Here is a 17,969-nt window from a genome sequence, read left to right as displayed (position 1 = left end):
GAGAAGAGACAGTAAAAACATTACTGTATGTACGTAAAAGCAGTACCAATGTACATAAAGAACATAAAATGGAATTTTGCAGTAAATGTAACATAATGATAAAACATGAAAACAATCAAGTGCAATAGTGATAAAAAAACCTCTTACATGAGCCAGTGTTTGGTGTGCTGAGTGAGACGATAGAGAGGAGAGGAGAGGAAGAGGATGAACGGTGGTGGGTTATTGGGTGGGAGATGGGTTCTGCTTCCCACTGACTTACCAGCAGGATGTGATGATTATTCGCCTATATCTTCCACTTACACAATTTACTCAAATTACTTCTTTTTGTTACAGTCAAATACTTACTGACAATTACTTTTTATGATTTTTTATCACTGTACAGTAGGGCCTCGATAATCGTGAAGGTAGGGCCCAGAACCCCCCCGTATTAAGTAAATACCCGTGTTATCTTGGTACCCCTCTCAAAAATTGATAAAAACTGCCTACTTTAATAGTTAACCCACCCAAGACCACTATTCCAATGTTTATAACTGCCTACTTTAGTTCAGACACCAAATATGTCTTCAACTATCACCTTAAACTAAATTCAAGATAGTTTCAAAGTTATTTTACATCATTAGCCTTAAAAATATATGTAGTATACGTGCTACTGTACATATGTTGCCTATTAGCCTATGGATTACAGCTAGAAGCCTACACATGCATGCTCATGTGGGCATCTTTTCTTCACAACACATGTTAATATATTACACGTAATAAAGTTCATCTGATGTAAGGCTTCTTTCCCATAAGAGTAAAAGAATCGGGGCTTTTGGATGCCACACAATTAACTCGTTTATAAGGGTACAATTTTAAAAATGCAGCGAACACGACTTCAATAACATCATAAAACGCGGGCAGGCCAGTGTTGCCATATGGGAATGGCAATTTCTTGCTAGATTTTGCTCCATAAAGTGCTAAAATATTCACATCATACACAACAATGCCACCCAGCCAATTTCAACCGATTGCTCTCTTTTTCGATTCAAACATGTTTCTAACATACACAGTGTACTTGTACATTACGTTACATGATTCCTAATAATTTCGAAACCTATTCTGTTCAATTCCTGAAAATGGTTTTGCAAGATTTTGTTCTTTTTCTTACGATATACGTATCAAACATAGTAGAATAAAAGAAATATTAAAACTTTCCAGCCGTGTTCTGCCTGGATCTGTGGTCCCTTCATAGAATCCAGAGCTGCAGAGGATGGCGTTCCAACACCTGTAGGACAACCTCATAGTATACGCCTTTCCTCGCTCTGCATGATTCGCAAGGTGAGCAGCAGAGTTCTGATCACCAGCAATCTTCGGATGATTTGGTGCTCAGGCCATTTGATATCCGGACCTGCTGGCTCTTCTCTCAGAGGCACCGCGAGAGATTCCCCCATGGCACAACCTGCTGTGCCAACCGCACATAGAATGGTACCACCAGGCAGTTCATTCCCTGTGTCTTCATGGCTGGCGGTTATCCACCATCTCTTGCGAATGAGAGGCTTTTCTCGCCGAGCAGCAACAGAGATGGCTGATTACCTCAGACAGTCCTCTGCAGCAGTAAACCAGGGAAAGTGGTCCGTCTTTTGTGGTTGGTGTGCATACGGGGGGTCTCTCTGCTGTGAGCCATTCTTCAATAGGTAGCGGATTTCCTATCTTTCTTTGCTGAGAGAAGCTCCTCTCTGTCTCGGCAGTCAAGGCTACAGAGCCGCTCTGGCCCTAGTCCTTAAACTGCAAGGAGTCGATATTTCCTCCTCTATGGAAATATCTCCCCTAATGAGGAGCTTCAAGAGGTCTTGCCCACCCAGGGAACTCAGGCCCCCGGGGTGGGATGTGACTCTTGTCTTAAGGAGCTCGACTCGCAGACCCTACAAGCCGCTCCGAGAGTCGTCAGACAGGGATCTGACCCTCAAGACTCTTTCTGCTGGCCCTAGCATCAGCGAAGAGAGTAGGAGAACTTCATGGTCTTTCCCTTCGATGCTTAAACTACGAGGGATGGGGGATCAGTTGCACTCTATTTCGTCCCGGGATTTCGTAGCGAAGACTCAGAACCCTTCGGTCCCTGATGCCAGGTGCGAGTCCTTCATGATCCCCTCCCTGGAAGACTTCACCGATAATGATGCGGAGGAGATGCTGCTTTGTCCTGTGACGGTGCTACAGGGCTATCTGAAGAAAACTCGACACCTCAGGCCTGAGTGTCGACGCCTCTTCGTTAGCACCAGGGTGACCAAGAAAGGAGTGTCCAAGAATACTGTTTCTTTTTGGCTTCGTGAGGTAATCCCGAAAGCGTACAACTCCGACAGTAGTGCCGTCACCAGTACCTTTTGTCCGAGAGCCCACAAAGTCACCCGACCGTCACTCCCATCGGGACTGGACGGCTTGCACAGCTGGTAGCAGCTCCCCTGACGCACAAGACTGACGCTACTGTCCTCGGTCCAGTGCTTCCCCGCAAGGAGACTGCTGGATCAGACCTGCAGACCGGTCATCACCATGCTGGTGATTGTCTGCAGCCTCTCCATCCACCGGTTCTGCTGGTAGACAGAGCAGGAGTGTCAGATCTACCTCACCTCCCTTAACCTCATCGGCGGGATACACTGGGAGGAGCGAGGCGACCAGGGGGTATCGTGAGGAGTGTGCTTCTTTTGGTCCTGCCATGAGAGGTAATCCCGAAAGCGTACAACTCCGACAGTAGTGCCGTCACCAGTACCTTTTGTCCGAGAGCCCACAAAGTCACCCGACCGTCACTCCCATCGGGACTGGACGGCTTGCACAGCTGGTAGCAGCTCCCCTGACGCACAAGACTGACGCTACTGTCCTCGGTCCAGTGCTTCCCCGCAAGGAGACTGCTGGATCAGACCTGCAGACCGGTCATCACCATGCTGGTGATTGTCTGCAGCCTCTCCATCCACCGGTTCTGCTGGTCCCGAGAGAAATCCGCGAATGTGTGAGTCCGCGAATCCGGAGAACGCGAATACGGGGGGTCCACTGTACGTCTACGTTGTTGAGGAAGGATCTTGCCCATTCCTCCTCGATTTCTACGGGAATTGAGGAGGACCACCACCCGATGATTGTCTGACGAAATTCGGGGTGTTTCGCTGAGTGCTTAAAATTCTTCAGAATTTCTAGCCCTCTCAGAATGTTTTTGTCTTCTACGATCTGCAAACACTTAGGCGAGACCACGGTCCAGAGTGGGCGAGATGAGAATTCCTGATAATTGTTACTACGATAATCCGGAATCTCGCCGAATGCTCAAATTCCTTGGAATTTCTGGCGTCTCAGAGTGTTTTGGCTTCCCTGTATTTTTCAGACACACTGTCGAGACAGACATTCCCGGTAATTGTTATTACGAACTTGGGAGTCTCGCTAAGCCATTAAATTCCTGGAATTTCTAGCGTTCGAAGGAAGTGCTGCTGCTGAAGGAAGTGTGTCTCGGGAGGGGCTAGGCCTGGATGGACCTGACGGTCCGTCGCCTCAGCATGTGGTCACCCCCGGGATACAGAGAAGAATGGGCAATAACAGTCAATCCTCCTCTCTTTTTTTCCCCTTTACTTCTTGGTTATACCAGAATGAAACAAGGAAATAAGAGGAATTCAGTGGAGTTTACTCCTCGGAATTCGAACCCGATAGACTATGCTTTTGGTTTAATCCTTGTATCTTACCGAACACACGTCAATCAGTTCAGGATGGATAGCGCCAAGAGTTTGAATGCCTCTCCAGTGCTACTGTTTTGGGAACATCCAGTTTGGCTTGAACTAGTCGTCTTCGGTAGCCTGTTATCACCATAGAGGTCTCCCTTCGGGAACACTTCACCTTCGCTCTCTTCATTAGAGAATGAAGGAGGTCTGCTTCCAGTCCTTATTCTTGTTCCTCGAATGAAAGAGAATTTAGGCTAGAGGTCAATGTACAGGAACCTACAGATATACGTACTACGTATATTTCTCTTGCAACATGCTTCTGTTATCAGTTGAATTGTCTGAGTAGTAGGCACATAACTGTGGTTAACTCGCTAAACTTGATGAATAGTATCTTCTCTTAATTGACCTACAACTTGGGACTGCCTTGCAAGCCTCCCAAGGGTTACCCGTTTCGATTTTGAGATACTAGTGTTATTGTTTACCAACAGCACCACAGTACGTATTTGCATTCACCGAATAGGAGGGTTTTCTACCCTCCCATTTCGGTTAAAATGCAAATGCTCTAGCGTATCTTTTTTATGCTCGATGGTTCTATCCGAACGGATCCCTTCATGGAATGGAATACCTGGCAACTCAGGATGACAAGTTTAGCGAGATATTTCGGTAAGTCTTGTCTTTTCTCTGTCGAGGATTGACTACTGATTCGAGTCTCTGCCCAGCAATCACAGACTTAGGTCTCTGTTGACTGGAATTCTTGCATACGTGTATGACCATCTCTCCTGCATTGCATTTTGCTGTTGTGAGAATTTTTAGGCAGATTATCTCACTAGACTCACTATCATCTTTCTGTTTACCTCATGGTAACAGAAGTCTGTAGCCTAGCCTTCTGCGTCATCGCACCTGCTACTGCAATGACGCAGAATGATATTCTTCAGACAATCCGAGTTTGTCTTCTAATAGACATTTCGTATTTCGTAAGGTGTGCAATTATTCTTTGTTCACCCCAAATTGTAAATGAATAACAGAAGACTTCGCCTGTTCCCCGCCCTGCCAGCTCTGCTTCCAAGGTAAATAGAAATATCCTCCCTGATCCAGCCCATCAGGAGCAGATTTTGAGGCAGTACGATCCCTGTGTTTCATTACTGAAAGACACTCTGCTTTCATTGCAAACTCCGACATTCTCACCGAATAGCAATGAAATAGCGGTTTAGCTTTTTCAGTCCTCTGTAAACAACAGGGATTAAAGCCGTCTTCACAGGTTGGTGTCATCGACGGAACTTTTTCTATGTTCAGAATCGAGAGATTACTTCTCTCGATTCAACTGTGAAGACGTAGGTTCGCATTCACCTTAGTCTTTCACTAGCGTATAGTATTGTTTCTCCTTAGTTGTGATTCAACTACTATGAGAACTTCTGTCTTGCCATCAGGGACCTCGGGTCTCTAGAAGGCAATTGACTATCATCTAATGAGCACATGGCTTGAGAGAATCATCACCTCGCCTCCCAACACTTATGGCGAACAAGATGGATGACTTGTATGTTTGTTCTCGGCATAATCCTTCAAATGGCGGGTGTCATGTTGTGACTCTTCTCAGAGGTATGACGGCTCATGAGAGCAGTCAATCGGCAGCTGTTGAAGAGTCCGAGACCATCATGAACTACGCTGTGGGCTTTGTATTGGTTTATCCAGATCAGTCATTACTTTGTCCTGTTGGCGTGTTGCTGTACCCATAAGGATCGACACCCACCATGGAGTGTCGGTGTCAGTATCCGCTGCGGACTTCCATTGCAGAAGTGTCCGATGACACGTCTTTCTCCGAGTAGTACGAGACCGTGAGAGGCTTCTCTGCAGTTGGATAGTTCACTGGATGGGTACTTGTCATCACTCCAAAGAGTATATCGGACAGGAAGATTGATAAGGTCTCATTGCAACCATATTCATCTTTTCCTTCGGGCCTGCCCGCAAGTCCTTGGAACCTCATTTCCTTGGACCCGGTGGTGGATGCTTTCAGGTTGTGTTTGCTTTCCCAGCTCCTTCAAGAGGACAAGTTGCATTTCGCGTATGGTGTGCAGTTCTAGAGGTAAGAAGGATGCGAGAGTGACTGGCCTCTACCTTCCCCACCTCATCCTTCCGTTCCTCTTCCTTCAGGTTGAGGATAGGACTTGAACTTACACTGGCTGGTCGGGTAATTGATGCAGTAAGTTTACACATAGAGCTTCTTTTCTATTTTTCTTATCAGAATCATAGAAGCAATCCAGCTACTTCCTCTAGCAAGGGGAGGAAGGAGACTGGCAATAACGCAAACCTTTCCCAGAACTTTGCATTAATGCCTCTGTCTCTAATATTCTTCACAGCCCATTTTCGGATGAGTTACGATTCCTCACTCATTTCGAAAAGGCCCGGAAGTCTGACTCTTGATCATGCAGCTCCTATACTCCGATCAAGTTGTCAGAGGCAGGGCATTCCTCCTCACTCTTACGACCAAAAGGAGTAGCCTAGGTGTGTAGAACTCCAGTCAGTTCTAGAGGCTCACTCATATTCCTCCCACCAATCAGTGAGTCTTCCTTATGTAAAGGACCGAGGGTTTGTATATGGTGTAGGAACAAATCACAATTTTTGAAAGTAAATTGTATTTTCCTTAACTATACAAACCTGAGGTCCTTTACATATATTCCCACCTTGTGCCACCCCTCAATCTGAACCTGGCCCGAAAGGCAAAGTGAAGTGTTTACATCCAGGCAGGCTAGCCTACCCGCCTGCCACACGGTATTTATTGCCTAACCACCGTGTTCAAGAATTTAACGGCCGTAATTCCAGCTACGCCGAAAGTAATTCCTTATGTAAAGGACCTCAGGTTTGTATAGTTAGGAAAAATACAATTTACTTTCAAAAATTGTGATTTTTAGGTTAACACAAGTCACCCTTCCTTGGTCATGGACATGACCAGAGAAGGTGTGAGTGCATGTAAGAAATGTGGAAAAGGCTTACAAGCTCAAATGTTCATGATTCTTTGGAAGATACAAACCTGAACTATGTATAGTAGTATATTTAATCCCTCCACCAACCTTCCCTGTTTTTGTCCTTGTGGCAGAAGGAAAAAGTGAAATACAGCCAGGTAAATGGCAGGGTTCCTCCCCTCACTCAGTGTTCCCTCGGTAATATGCTTCATGCATGGAAACCAGCTTTGTTCCTACACTGTATTCAAACCGTCAGTCCTTTACAATAGGAATTACTTAAGGCGAAGCCTGGATGCGGCTGCTGAATTTTCAAATGAGGCAGTACGGTAGTTAACTACCGTCTGGTTTTTGGTTATGCCAAGACCGGGGTTGAGCGTTCAATTTGCTTTCGGCCGCCATCGTGTGAGTGAGCACGCTTCTCTGCTCTGTGCTCTCATCCCGACTGTTTGCTAGACTTTCTCCGCTTCTTTTCCAGTGGGATTTTTCCTTGTTTTTTGTTTGTGTATGCTGTTTTCTTGGTTTTGTTTGAGGCGCACTATAAACCCTCAACAAAACTTGGATATCCAGCCCTTTTTGCCGTCTACTCCCTTCAGCCGTTGCCTGGGAGTAGACAGCAAGAAGTATAATAAAATTAGAGCCTTGGTGGAAGTAGATCCAAATAATTTGTGTGCTTCCTGCTGGGCCATCGATTGAAATGGTAACAGGACATGTATAGTGTTGCTCATGGTCCGCTGTCCAGTGGGAGAAGGTTGCTGGGAGAAGGAGGTATGTTAGGTGACTGAAATCCTTGGTGGGGAGTGTTTCACCCCCTTCCATTCCTGTTCTTGATCCTGCTTCCTCATTCTCATTCTTGTCCCCTAGCAGTCGTCCTACGTTCGCTGCTACCCCTCTGGGTGAGGCTTCTCTCTCCTCTTACCTTTCTGATGAGTTGGGGGACAGGGAAAGGGGAGGAAGGAGCTTCGGCAGCGGGCCCGAGCGGTGCTCTTTCTGGGATCTATTCTTGCCCCGAAGGTCCTCCTTCAGATCAAGGGTGGACTGCTCCTCCTAACCCAACTTTTCTCTCTGCCGGTGAGGTGCCGGTGTTAGATCAGGCATGGACTTCCCTGGGCCTCGTAGGTTCCCCCGTCAGTGACAGTGCTGCTGGCTCACCTGAACCGCTCTCCCACCAGCGCTGTCACTCACTCGGTAGCTATCCCTACCACCTCCACCAACTCCCAGCCCAGCTACTTTGCTCCCCTGCACCTGGTCTGGTTGCACCAGCCAACGAGTGTGGGTGGCAGCCATCAACTGCCTTCCTTTGCTTTTCCGATGCCGCCCCCCGGGTTACTGATGTTGCCAGAAGTGACAGCGATGCCAGCCATACCCAGGGTGGGCCCTGCTTCATCGGAGTACAATCTGGATCGCTATCCTGCCCCTCTGATATCTGGACCGGCTACCATTCCCGCACTGGCCACTGTTCCCGTACCAACGCCCGTTCCCGTACCTACGCCCGTTCCCATACCTATGCCCGCTCCCAGACCTGCTTCTGCCTCTGCTACTGCCCCTGGATGGCACCCACTTCGATCCTGCAGAAGCTGTCGGAGAGGAAGTCTAAGAGGAAGAGATTGAGGAAGGTGTCGTCATCATGTGTCTTCTTCTTCGTTGTCGTTGTTCTCGTCTGTCTGTCTCCTCTCTTCCTCCTTCGAAGGTTTCTCAACTTAAGAAAGGGAAGGTCGCCTCTCCTCCCCCTAAGAAGTCTTGTGTCAAGACTTCAAAGGGTCTGCATTCCTCCTCCAGGAGGAAGACAGTTGGCTCTCTTGTCAGCTCGCCCTCTTCTTTGGGAGCAGGACCTGAGGCTTTGCCTTCACAGGCAAAGGCCTCAGGAGCCTCTGGAGCACGAACGATGGTTTGTTCTCCAGCTACGGGTTCTGAAGGTGCTGCTGGTGGGACGGGAGATGTGTTGGGATCTCGTTCGCGAGTTTCCCCAAATGTGCAACCTTCCAAGGGAGGTAGCACATCCTCTGTCAAGAACATGGGATCAGCTCCCCGTCGGGACAGTGGCATGAAACTGGAGAAGGGATCGAGCCGCGGCTCGGACCCACCTGTGAAGACCAAGTCTGGTTCTTCATCAGGGGCCAAGTATGTTGCACCTGCCCCAAAGGAAGGAACAACGGAAGAGACGAAGAGGAGGGTCCCTGTTCAGTCCTCTTCACCAAGGGCTTCGGCCTTGAAGAGCACTGGGGTGTGTCGTGAGGAGGATGCGTGTTCTTGCCAGGCAGGGGGCCGTGTTTCTGTAGGCAGCAGCGCTGTTGGTAAGAAGACCTTGGCTCCCACCAATGCTGCTACCACCAGCGCTGCTACCAGCACTGCTACAGCACAGCGAGAGCAGTCGCATTCCCCTCGGGAGTCTGCATCGTCAGTACGATCGCGTTCTCTTAGACACATGCACTTGCCACTACCACTGGTTGGTACAAGTACGTGGTTCACCCCACCCGGCAACAGCGCTGCTAGGAGGAGTGAAGGCATCCGATCCACCTCTCCTATTCCCTCCACCTCCTCGGGATACACCGGGAGGGGTGAGGAGAATTTTAGAACCTCATCGAACCTACTCTGAAGTCATGGCGTATGGATCAAAGGGGTCTGGCTCGGTTCCTCCCTACGGAGGAGTAGATCGGGGATGTCCGATCCCTGCAAGGACTTGGGCCTTTACCAAGGTACTCAGACACCCCTGAGATACAGAGGACTTTTGCAGAGATTGTTGCGCTGATTCGTCAGCACGACAATCTCAGGGAAGCAGCCACGACCTCCTCTGCAGGAGATCGTCCCTCTTGCCTCGAATCCTTTTGGGAACCCAAGAAGGAACCCAAAGCTTCGACAGGACTTCCATGGTCTGCTTTAGATTCGAGTCTTTCTCCATCCCCTTCCTCAGTGACTTTGTTGATAATGACCCAGACAAGATGCTTCTCTGTCCAGTTAGAGCACTACAGCGCTACCTGAAGAGGACTTGACATATTCGGCCTGAGTGTCGATGGCTCTTCCTTAGCATCGGAGGTTCCAAGAAAGAGGTGTCCAAGAACACTTGTCTCTTTCTGGCTTCATGAGATGATCAGGAAGGAGTAGTCTGCTGTAGGCGATGACACCGGTACCCTTTGTCTGAGAGCTCACAAGGTCAGGGGCATTGCCCCGTCCCTCGTGTTCTGGAAGAACCTGTCAGTTCAACAGGATTTGAAGGTGGGGGTCTGGCCATGTCAGACTACCTTCACCTCTCATTACCTCTAGGATATATCCCACAGGTCCTTTGGACACATTTTCCTTGGGACCAGTGGTGGCTGCTCATCAAGTTGTGTGGCTTACCCAGCTCCTTTAACAGGACAGGTTAGCACCTGGTCTCCTTGTACGTTATGATTAAGTATGAATGCAGTGACTGGCTCTTCATCATCCCCTTCATCGTACTCTTTCCCTTTGGGCAGAGAGTATGTGGGCCGTTACTTGCTGCACTGGACACAGATGCAGGTAAGACACTCCTTAGAGTAACCTTTCTATTCTTGATTTAGCAATAGAAGCACATATCTGCCCAGTTTCCTTTGTAAGGCGGGAAAGGGGACTCAGACATAAGACAAACCCCATTGCTTTGTTTTTGCCTTATAGTCTCCGACATTGTCCTTCGCTTTCCCTTAAGTGCAAATACCTTTCACTCTAAGGAAAATCCCAGAAGAGTGCCTCTGATCATGCAGTTCTAATAACCTCCGATCAAGAGGTCAGTGGCAGGTTCCTCTCCTTGTGGTTCTAAAGACCGAAAAAATAGCCCAGGTAGGCTGAACGAACAGCAGTCAGTTCATAGGAGCTCACTCAGATTTCCTCCCACCAATCAGTGAGTTGTCCTATTGTATACTGTGTAGGAACAAATCGCAATTTTTGAAAGTAAATTATATTTTTCCTAACTATACAAACCTAGGTCCTATCCACATACTGCCCACCTCAGGCCACCCATCAATCTGTTACCTGGGCCGAAAGTAAATTGAACGCTCAACCCCGGTCTTGGCATAACCACTACCTGATGGTAGTTAACTACTATAATGCTGCCTTGTTTGAAAATTCAGTTGCCACGTCCAGGCTTCGCCTTAAGTAATTCCTATTGTAAAGGACCTAGGCTTGCATAGTTAGGAAAACTACAATTTACTTTTAAAAATTTGTGATTTTCCTAATGGACACTCCTATATAAAAGAAGTTTGCATATCAAAGAAAAAGTTAATTTACCTTAAAGAATTACTGTATATTTGTAATTGACTTGACTCTTCTCACAGGGAAGTGGTTCTTTGGGAGGTGGAAGCAACACAAGCAGTAGTGGCAGTGGAATGCGAGTACTTCGTATATCCTCTCTAGGTGGATTAGACCCAGAGACGGCCGAAATTGCTGAGGAACAACTTCTTGGCACAGACATCATGTTCTTTGTGGCCTTTGCAGGTACATATTTATTAGCCAAAGTTTTTAGGTCAATATATTTTGATAAAAGAATACTACAGTAGTACTGATAATCACCAGATAGTTGCTGTCACTGTTGCTTAGTCTATCTTTAATGTTGGTAACTATTTTTCATCCATAATTCTTAATTTACGTTCAGGTCATTTTTGTTTTCTGTATAGAGGACACAATAAATGTTAAATCATCAAAAATTTGCTTCATCACAACCTCATTAATCAGATAAGCATATATCTTAAGTCTGAGATGTTGTTTATGATCACACTACCCTTTTTTTTTTCAACTGTTTTGTGTGTGAGAAATTCTCTCTCTCTCTCTCTCTCTCTCTCTCTCTCTCTCTCTCTCTCTCTCTCTCTCTCTCTCTCTCTCTCTCTCTCTCTCTCTCTCTACTTATAGGTAGGTATGCAAGTGCAGGATTTAATGCATAGTTCATTTCTCACCCAGTGCAGATAAATTGATAGTTCTTGTGTGAATGAACCACTGAGCAGGCAATTGACCAGTTAGTGCTAAAGAATGTTTTCATACAATCAACTTACCTGTCAGATATATACATAGCTAAGACTCCGTCGTCCCCGACAGAAATTCAAATTTCGCGCCACTCGCTACAGGTAGGTCAGGTGATCTACCGGCCTGCCCTGGGTGGCAGGACTAGGAACCATCCCCGTTTTCTATCATATTTTCTCTGTCGCCGGTGGTATCAACATTGTTGTTATTACCTCCTGACTTGGATTCTTTTTTCAACATTTGATCAACGTTTTTCGGCTTTTTGGTGACGTATTTGGATCGTGTTTTGGCATTCGCTACTGTGGACTGTTTTTGGAATAACTCTTTTGGATTTTTCTCAGTATGTCTGATTCTAATGTGAGTGTGAGAATGTGTGTGAATGTAGGCTGCAGGGTGAGGATACCGAAAGCTTCGGTTGATCCTCACACTGTATGCCGTAAATGTAGGGGGGTTCAGTGTTCTGCTATTAACACTTGTAAGGAATGCGAGGGTTTGAATGCAGAAGAATGGAAGACTTTGACTTCTTATTTGAAGAAGTTAGAGAGGGATAGAGTTAGACGACTAAAGGTGTGAATTCAAGGCCTATTGAGCCTTTCACTGATAATTCTAACCCTACTACTGTAGATTCTCCCTATAAATCTCATTCTCAGAGTGTCTTTTCGGATTCGGCATCGGAAATCGCCAATCTGAAAGCGACTATTCGAGACATGAAGTCCAAGATGGCGGACTCGAAAGGTAAGGCTAGTGATAGTGAACATTTTAGTGAAGTGAGTCCTATCATTGTGTTGATGGAGGGGGCGTTTGATCGTCCCTGCGGCGCTCCCAGCAGGCCTAGACCTCTTCCAAGCTCACATGCCCAGAGGAGAAGGAAAGTCGAAAGCCTTAAGGAGGTCGTGGGGAATCCCCAACGGTCAGACGTCCCCTTCAGCTAGCTTCTGCTTCATGGCAGCCAGCTCAAGGGCGCTATAGAAAAAGCGTCCTTCGCGAGTGTTTCTCGTCCTCTTCCCTCTCCCCTCACCTAAAAACGAGGGTGGAAGGAGTCGAACTTATCGAGACCGCTGAAGCGTCATATGAAGCAAGACATTGATTCAAGCCCGGAGCGCTTCTCGGATGACGCCCCGTCTGCTATTAAGAAGGCGAAGGTGGCGTCAACGTCATCGGACGCTTATGAGGAAGTACCCCATCATGCTTCTTCCCCGAGTGATGACGAGAGGCGTCAGGCACTAGACGTAGGAGAAGCGTCAAGAAAGATTATTATGGCGGTTCAGGAACAACTGTCATCTCTTTTGTGGGAGTTTTAGCGCCCCGTCGGAAGGACGTGACGCTTCAATTAAGAAGTCTCGTCCTCTCGCACCTGCTCGAAAGACGTCTTTTAGAAGTGAAGCGTCATTCAAGCGGATCTTAGACGTGACGCTCCGTCCAAGATTGTGACGCCGAGTAGAAGCCCTTAGAGAGCGAAGCGTCTTCCAGACGCGAACGTCATCAAGACGTCAACAAAGAGACGTCATAACATGACGCTCGGAGAGCGGGAAGCGTCATACAAGACGTCTTCTAAAGCGCGAGAGAAGCCGCAGGTTGTGACGCCTTCCAAGTCGATCAAAACGGGAAAAAGGAAAGACTTTCATTCCCTTAGCCCCTCTCCGATCAGGAGTTTTGTCTCCTCCAGAAGGAAAGTTCTGAAAGGAGAACAGAAACTCAGGATTATCACGAGTTGGAACAAAACTCGGATGATGACGATCATGGAAGAGAGGGCTTGTCCAACTATAAGGTGTTGACTACCCTGCTTCTGGAGGAATACGGAGACGAGTTGACTCCGGCTGCTCTCCTTCTCCGCGCTCGCTCTTTTTCGAGTGCGAAGGCGAAGAAGCCTTCGTCTTTTCTGAAGATGAAGCCCACCATCTCGATGAAGCGGGCTTTACGACGCCTTAGACGCCTGGATGAAGTCGAAGAAAAGACTTAGTCAGGACAGTATTTTGCATGCCTCCAGCAAGGTTAGCTGGGAAAAGAGGCATATGGTACAAGACGGGGGAGGATATGGGTATCGCTCTGCCCTTCTACTACAGAGGCAGACTTTTCGACGTTAGTTGACGCTTCAAGGCGTCCAAGTCTTAATTCTGCTCGCATTACATGGAGTATTTCGGAACTGGATCATCTCCTCAAGGGACTTTTCCATGTATTGGAAGTCTTCAACTTCTTAGATTGGTCCCTTGGGGTGATGTCCAAGAAAGCTCATGATTCGCAGGAATCGAACCTGAAGCCCTGTTATGCATTTTGTCTTGCATCGACAAACAGCAGAGGTAACACGGATTGGGGATCTTTGGAAGTCTTTCATTCATTTGGAGCAGGTCTTTTGAAGAAAAGGACAGTGTTATGGCGCCTTCTTAACAAAGGCAGTCTCGCATGCTCAGAGGGCAGCTCTACTATATGCACCTCTGTCGGACTATTTGTTCCCTTCTAAGTTAGTGAAGGACGTAGCTCACTCTTTAACTGAGAAGGCGACACGGATCTTCTGACGCAGTCAGCTAGGAAGGAAGAAAACCTGCTTTAGTTTCGGACAAGAAACAACCTAGCACTTCTATGCAGCCCTTTCGAGGTGGTCCGATCTCCAGACCTCCCTGCAAGAAGGAAGGCTCCAGAGAGAAGAGGTAGGTCCGCCTTTTCGTCGTTCCTTTAAAAAAGGGAAAATGAAACATTTCTCCTCCAAGCACCAGTAGGTGCCAGGCTCCTGGGATTCGTGGAGGCCTGGACACTGATAGAACGCAGACGCGTCTTCACTAAATATCATAAGGAAGGGATATCGTATCCCTTTCCTGAATACTCCGCCCCTAACGTCAATACCAAGGGAACTATCAGCCAAGTACAAGGATCCTGTGCTGAGGGATACTCTTCGATCGATGGTGGAACAAATGTGGGACAAGAGTGCAGTAGAACTAGTACTGGATCAAAACTCCCCGGGGTTTTACAATCGCCTTTTTCTAGTGGCGAAAGCCTCGGGAGGCTGGAGACCAGTACTAGACGTCAGCGCTCTGAACAAATTTGTTCAGAAGGAGAAGTTCTCCATGGAGACTTCTGCTTCAGTCCTAGCGTCATTACGACAAGGAGATTGGATGGTGTCTCTAGATCTCCAAGACGCCTACTTTCACGTCCCCGATCCACCCTTCGTCGAAGAAGTACCTCCGTTTCATGACGGGGGGAAGGATCTTTCAGTTCAGAGCCTTGTGTTTCGGCCTGTCCACAGCTCCTCAGGTCTTCACAAGCCTGATGAGGAATGTGGCGAGATTTCTTCATCTCAAAGGAGTGAATGTCTCGATGTACCTAGACGACTGGCTCATCAGGGCCAGATCGGAGAGACAGTGTTTGGGGAGGACCTAAAGTTAACTCTGGATTTTGACCAAGGCGTTGGGATTGCTTGTGAACCTCGAGAAGTCTCAGCTGACCCCCAGACAAGACCTAGTCTATCTGGGGATTCGGATGGATTCTCGGGGTTTTTCGAGTTTTTCCTTCGCAAGAGAGAACCGCAAAAGGTTTGAGGATAATCTCTCTCTTCTTAGAGAAGCAGCAAACGTCAGCGAGGGAATGGTTGAGCCTTCTGGGGTGACGCTTTCCTCGCTGGAACAATTCTTCCCTCTCGGAAGACTTCATATCCGTCCACTTCAATTCTTCCTCAAGAAGTCTTGGAGCTGGAAAAACGGACAACTGTCGGACGTTTTTCCCATTCCAGTGGGGAGGTAAAGGCACACCTACAGTGGTGGTTGCTACCTCTGGAAGAGAACAAAGGGATCTCTCTTAAGATCCACAGAACCCAGACCTTAGTGTTGTTCTCCGACGCGTCGGAGACAGGTTGGGGAGCGACATTAGGGCTCGGAGGAGAGTGTCAGGCACCTGGGAACCAGCACAGGTGTCCTGGCACATAAATTGCAAAGAGCTCTTCGCCGTACACCTGGCTTTGCTTTGAAGAGCCTAGAACCTCTGGTGAGAGACAAGATAGTGCAAGTAAACGTGGACAACACCACCGCACTTGCCTACATTCGGAAACGGGAGGGAGGGAAACACTCCTCGTTCCTTTACGAACTCACGAGGGACCTATTACTTTGGACGTCTCACAGGAACATCTCCCTGCTGACAAGGTTCGTACAGGGAGTAAGGAATGTGAGGGCGGACAGGCTCAGGCAGGAGGCAACCAGGTCCTTCATACAGAATGGACTCTGCACGAGGAAGTGTCTCTCGATCTCTGGTCTCTGTGGGGAACTCCTCATGTGGATCTCTTCGCAACATACATTTCAAAAAGGCTCCCAGTGTTTTGCTCGGTCGTGGAAGACCCAAGAGCAATTATGGTAGACGCCTTCCTGCTAAACTGGTCTCGAGTGGACGTTTACGCTTTTCCCCCATTCAAAATCCTGGGGTTAGTATTGAAAAAGTTTGTTGGCGTCAAAAGAGTACGAGGGATGACTTTAATAGCCCCCTTTTGCCGGTTCCCAGGAATGGTTGCACGGAGGTAGGTAGAGTGGATCGTAGACTTTCCAAGATCCCTACCAGAAGGACGGATCTTCTCAACAACCACACTTCAAGAGGTACCATCAAAACCTCCCCGCTCTCGCTCTGACTGCCTTTCGACTATCGAAAGACTTGTCAGAGCGAGAGGCTTTTCTCGCGAAGTGGCAAGCGCGATCGCGAGCTCGCAGAACCTCCACTACGAAGTATCCAGTCCAAGTGGGAGGTCTTTAGAAGGTGGTGTAGAGCCAAGCAAGTTGTCCTCCTCCTCTACCTCTATAGCGGAAATTGCTGATTTCTTGCTATTCCTGAGAGTAAAATCTCATCTAGCCGTATCCACAATAAAGGGATACAGGAGTATGCTCTCGGCTGTATTCAGGAACAGAGGTTTAGATCTGGCAAATAACAAAGATCTCCACGATCTCATAAGATCTTTTGAGACTTCAAAGTCTAAAGAACCAGTACCTCCGAACTGGAACTTGGACGTAGTCCTCAATATCTGTCTTCGGATAGATTCGAGCCTCCGCATCGGGCATCATTTAGAGACATAACTAGAAAATGCCTATTTCTTTTATCGTTAGCGACGGCAAAAAGAATTAGTGAGTTACAAGCTCTGCAGGATAAAGTAGGATTCAAGGGAGACTCGGCGATTTGCTCGTTTAAGACTCTGTTTTTAGCGAAAAACGAGAATCCCACGAATCCCTGGCCTAGGTCATTCGAAGTCAAAGGAATGTCTAGTCTCGTAGGCAGAAGAAGCAGAGAGTCTCTATGCCCTGTTAGAGCTCTGAAGTTCTATCTTCAGAGAAAGCGTCAGTTGGGAGGCTCTAGACAAGGTCTTTGGTGCGCGGTAAAAGACCCCACAAGACTGATGTCAAAGAATGCTCTAGCGTTCTTTGTAAGAAACGTCATTACGGACGCTCATAAGGTCTGTCCTGACGAACAATTACAACTACTGAGGGTAAAAGCTCATGAAGTAAGAGCGGTTGCGACTCTCTCTCGTTTTATAGAATATGTCGCTTAAAAACATTATAGATACGACATATTGGAGATGCAACTCAGTATTTTGCAGCTCATTACTTGAAAGACGTGCGTGTGACGTATGAGAAGTGCTTTTCTTAGGTCCTATCGTATCGGCAGATACGATTCTGGTACGGGAGCCGACACCAATCCTTAAATTGTATATACTGTTCTTCGTTTGGATATGGTCGAGATCTCTTCGAACAATGGAGGATTCAGGCTCGCACGGGCGGCCGTCTATGTTGTTCATAAGAGAATTCTCGTCATATCCAATTAGTTGAGTATAATTTTTTTTTTTTTTTTTGAAAAATTATGTATGTGTGCGTAGTGGTTTTTGAGTTACGGTTGTTGTGACGAGTTCGGGGATAACTCGTAACAATCCTTAGTTCTAACACATGGTTAGGATCAGGTGGTCGGGATTGGTTGTGTGCTCCTTCATAAGGTGTATTGTCATATAAGTGGATCAGCACCATTGACAAAGTCCTTTTAGGCTCTGCTGAGTAGTGGGTAAGACCCCATCGGCAGACCCACAAGAATCTTGGCCATAGATCACATATCTCGCTAAAGTTTCTTGAGGTGATGCAGACTACTGGGCAAACACCCACCAAGTCTACCACCTATCAGGTAGGAACCAAGGTTTTATTTATACCTACAACATATGTTGTTTACCTGTCTATTCCATATAGTAGCTGTCTCTTACCCTCCACCGAAGGGTGCCAATCAGCTATGTATATATCTGACAGGTAAGTTGATTGTATGAAAATGATATGTTATGTTACAATAAAGTTTCATACATACTTACCTGGCAGATATATACAATTAAAGGCCCACCCAGCCTCCCCGCAGGAGACAGGTGGAAGAGAGATAAATGATA

General features: G+C 47.3%; 2 protein-coding genes across 3 annotated transcripts in view; one reads left to right on the top strand and one right to left on the bottom strand.

Moving 5' to 3' along the window:
* LOC135223656 (uncharacterized) overlaps nucleotides 1–11,150 on the top strand; it is a 60,275-nt gene extending 49,125 nt beyond the window's left edge. For both annotated transcript variants that reach the window (XM_064262313.1, XM_064262314.1), the window contains exon 4: nucleotides 10,909–11,150. In XM_064262313.1, the coding sequence (XP_064118383.1) occupies nucleotides 10,909–11,130 (222 nt within the window). In that variant the 3' untranslated portion in view covers nucleotides 11,131–11,150. The remainder of the gene's footprint in view (nucleotides 1–10,908) is intronic.
* The window catches only part of LOC135223658 (NEDD4 family-interacting protein 2-like), a 160,720-nt gene that overhangs the window by 115,750 nt on the left and 27,001 nt on the right, over nucleotides 1–17,969 (bottom strand). The window lies entirely within an intron of this gene.

Source organism: Macrobrachium nipponense, chromosome 10 (assembly GCF_015104395.2).
Source record: "Macrobrachium nipponense isolate FS-2020 chromosome 10, ASM1510439v2, whole genome shotgun sequence".
Lineage (NCBI taxonomy): Eukaryota > Metazoa > Arthropoda > Malacostraca > Decapoda > Palaemonidae > Macrobrachium > Macrobrachium nipponense.
Note: the sequence above shows the minus strand (reverse complement) of the source record. Positions and strands in the feature narration are given on the sequence as shown.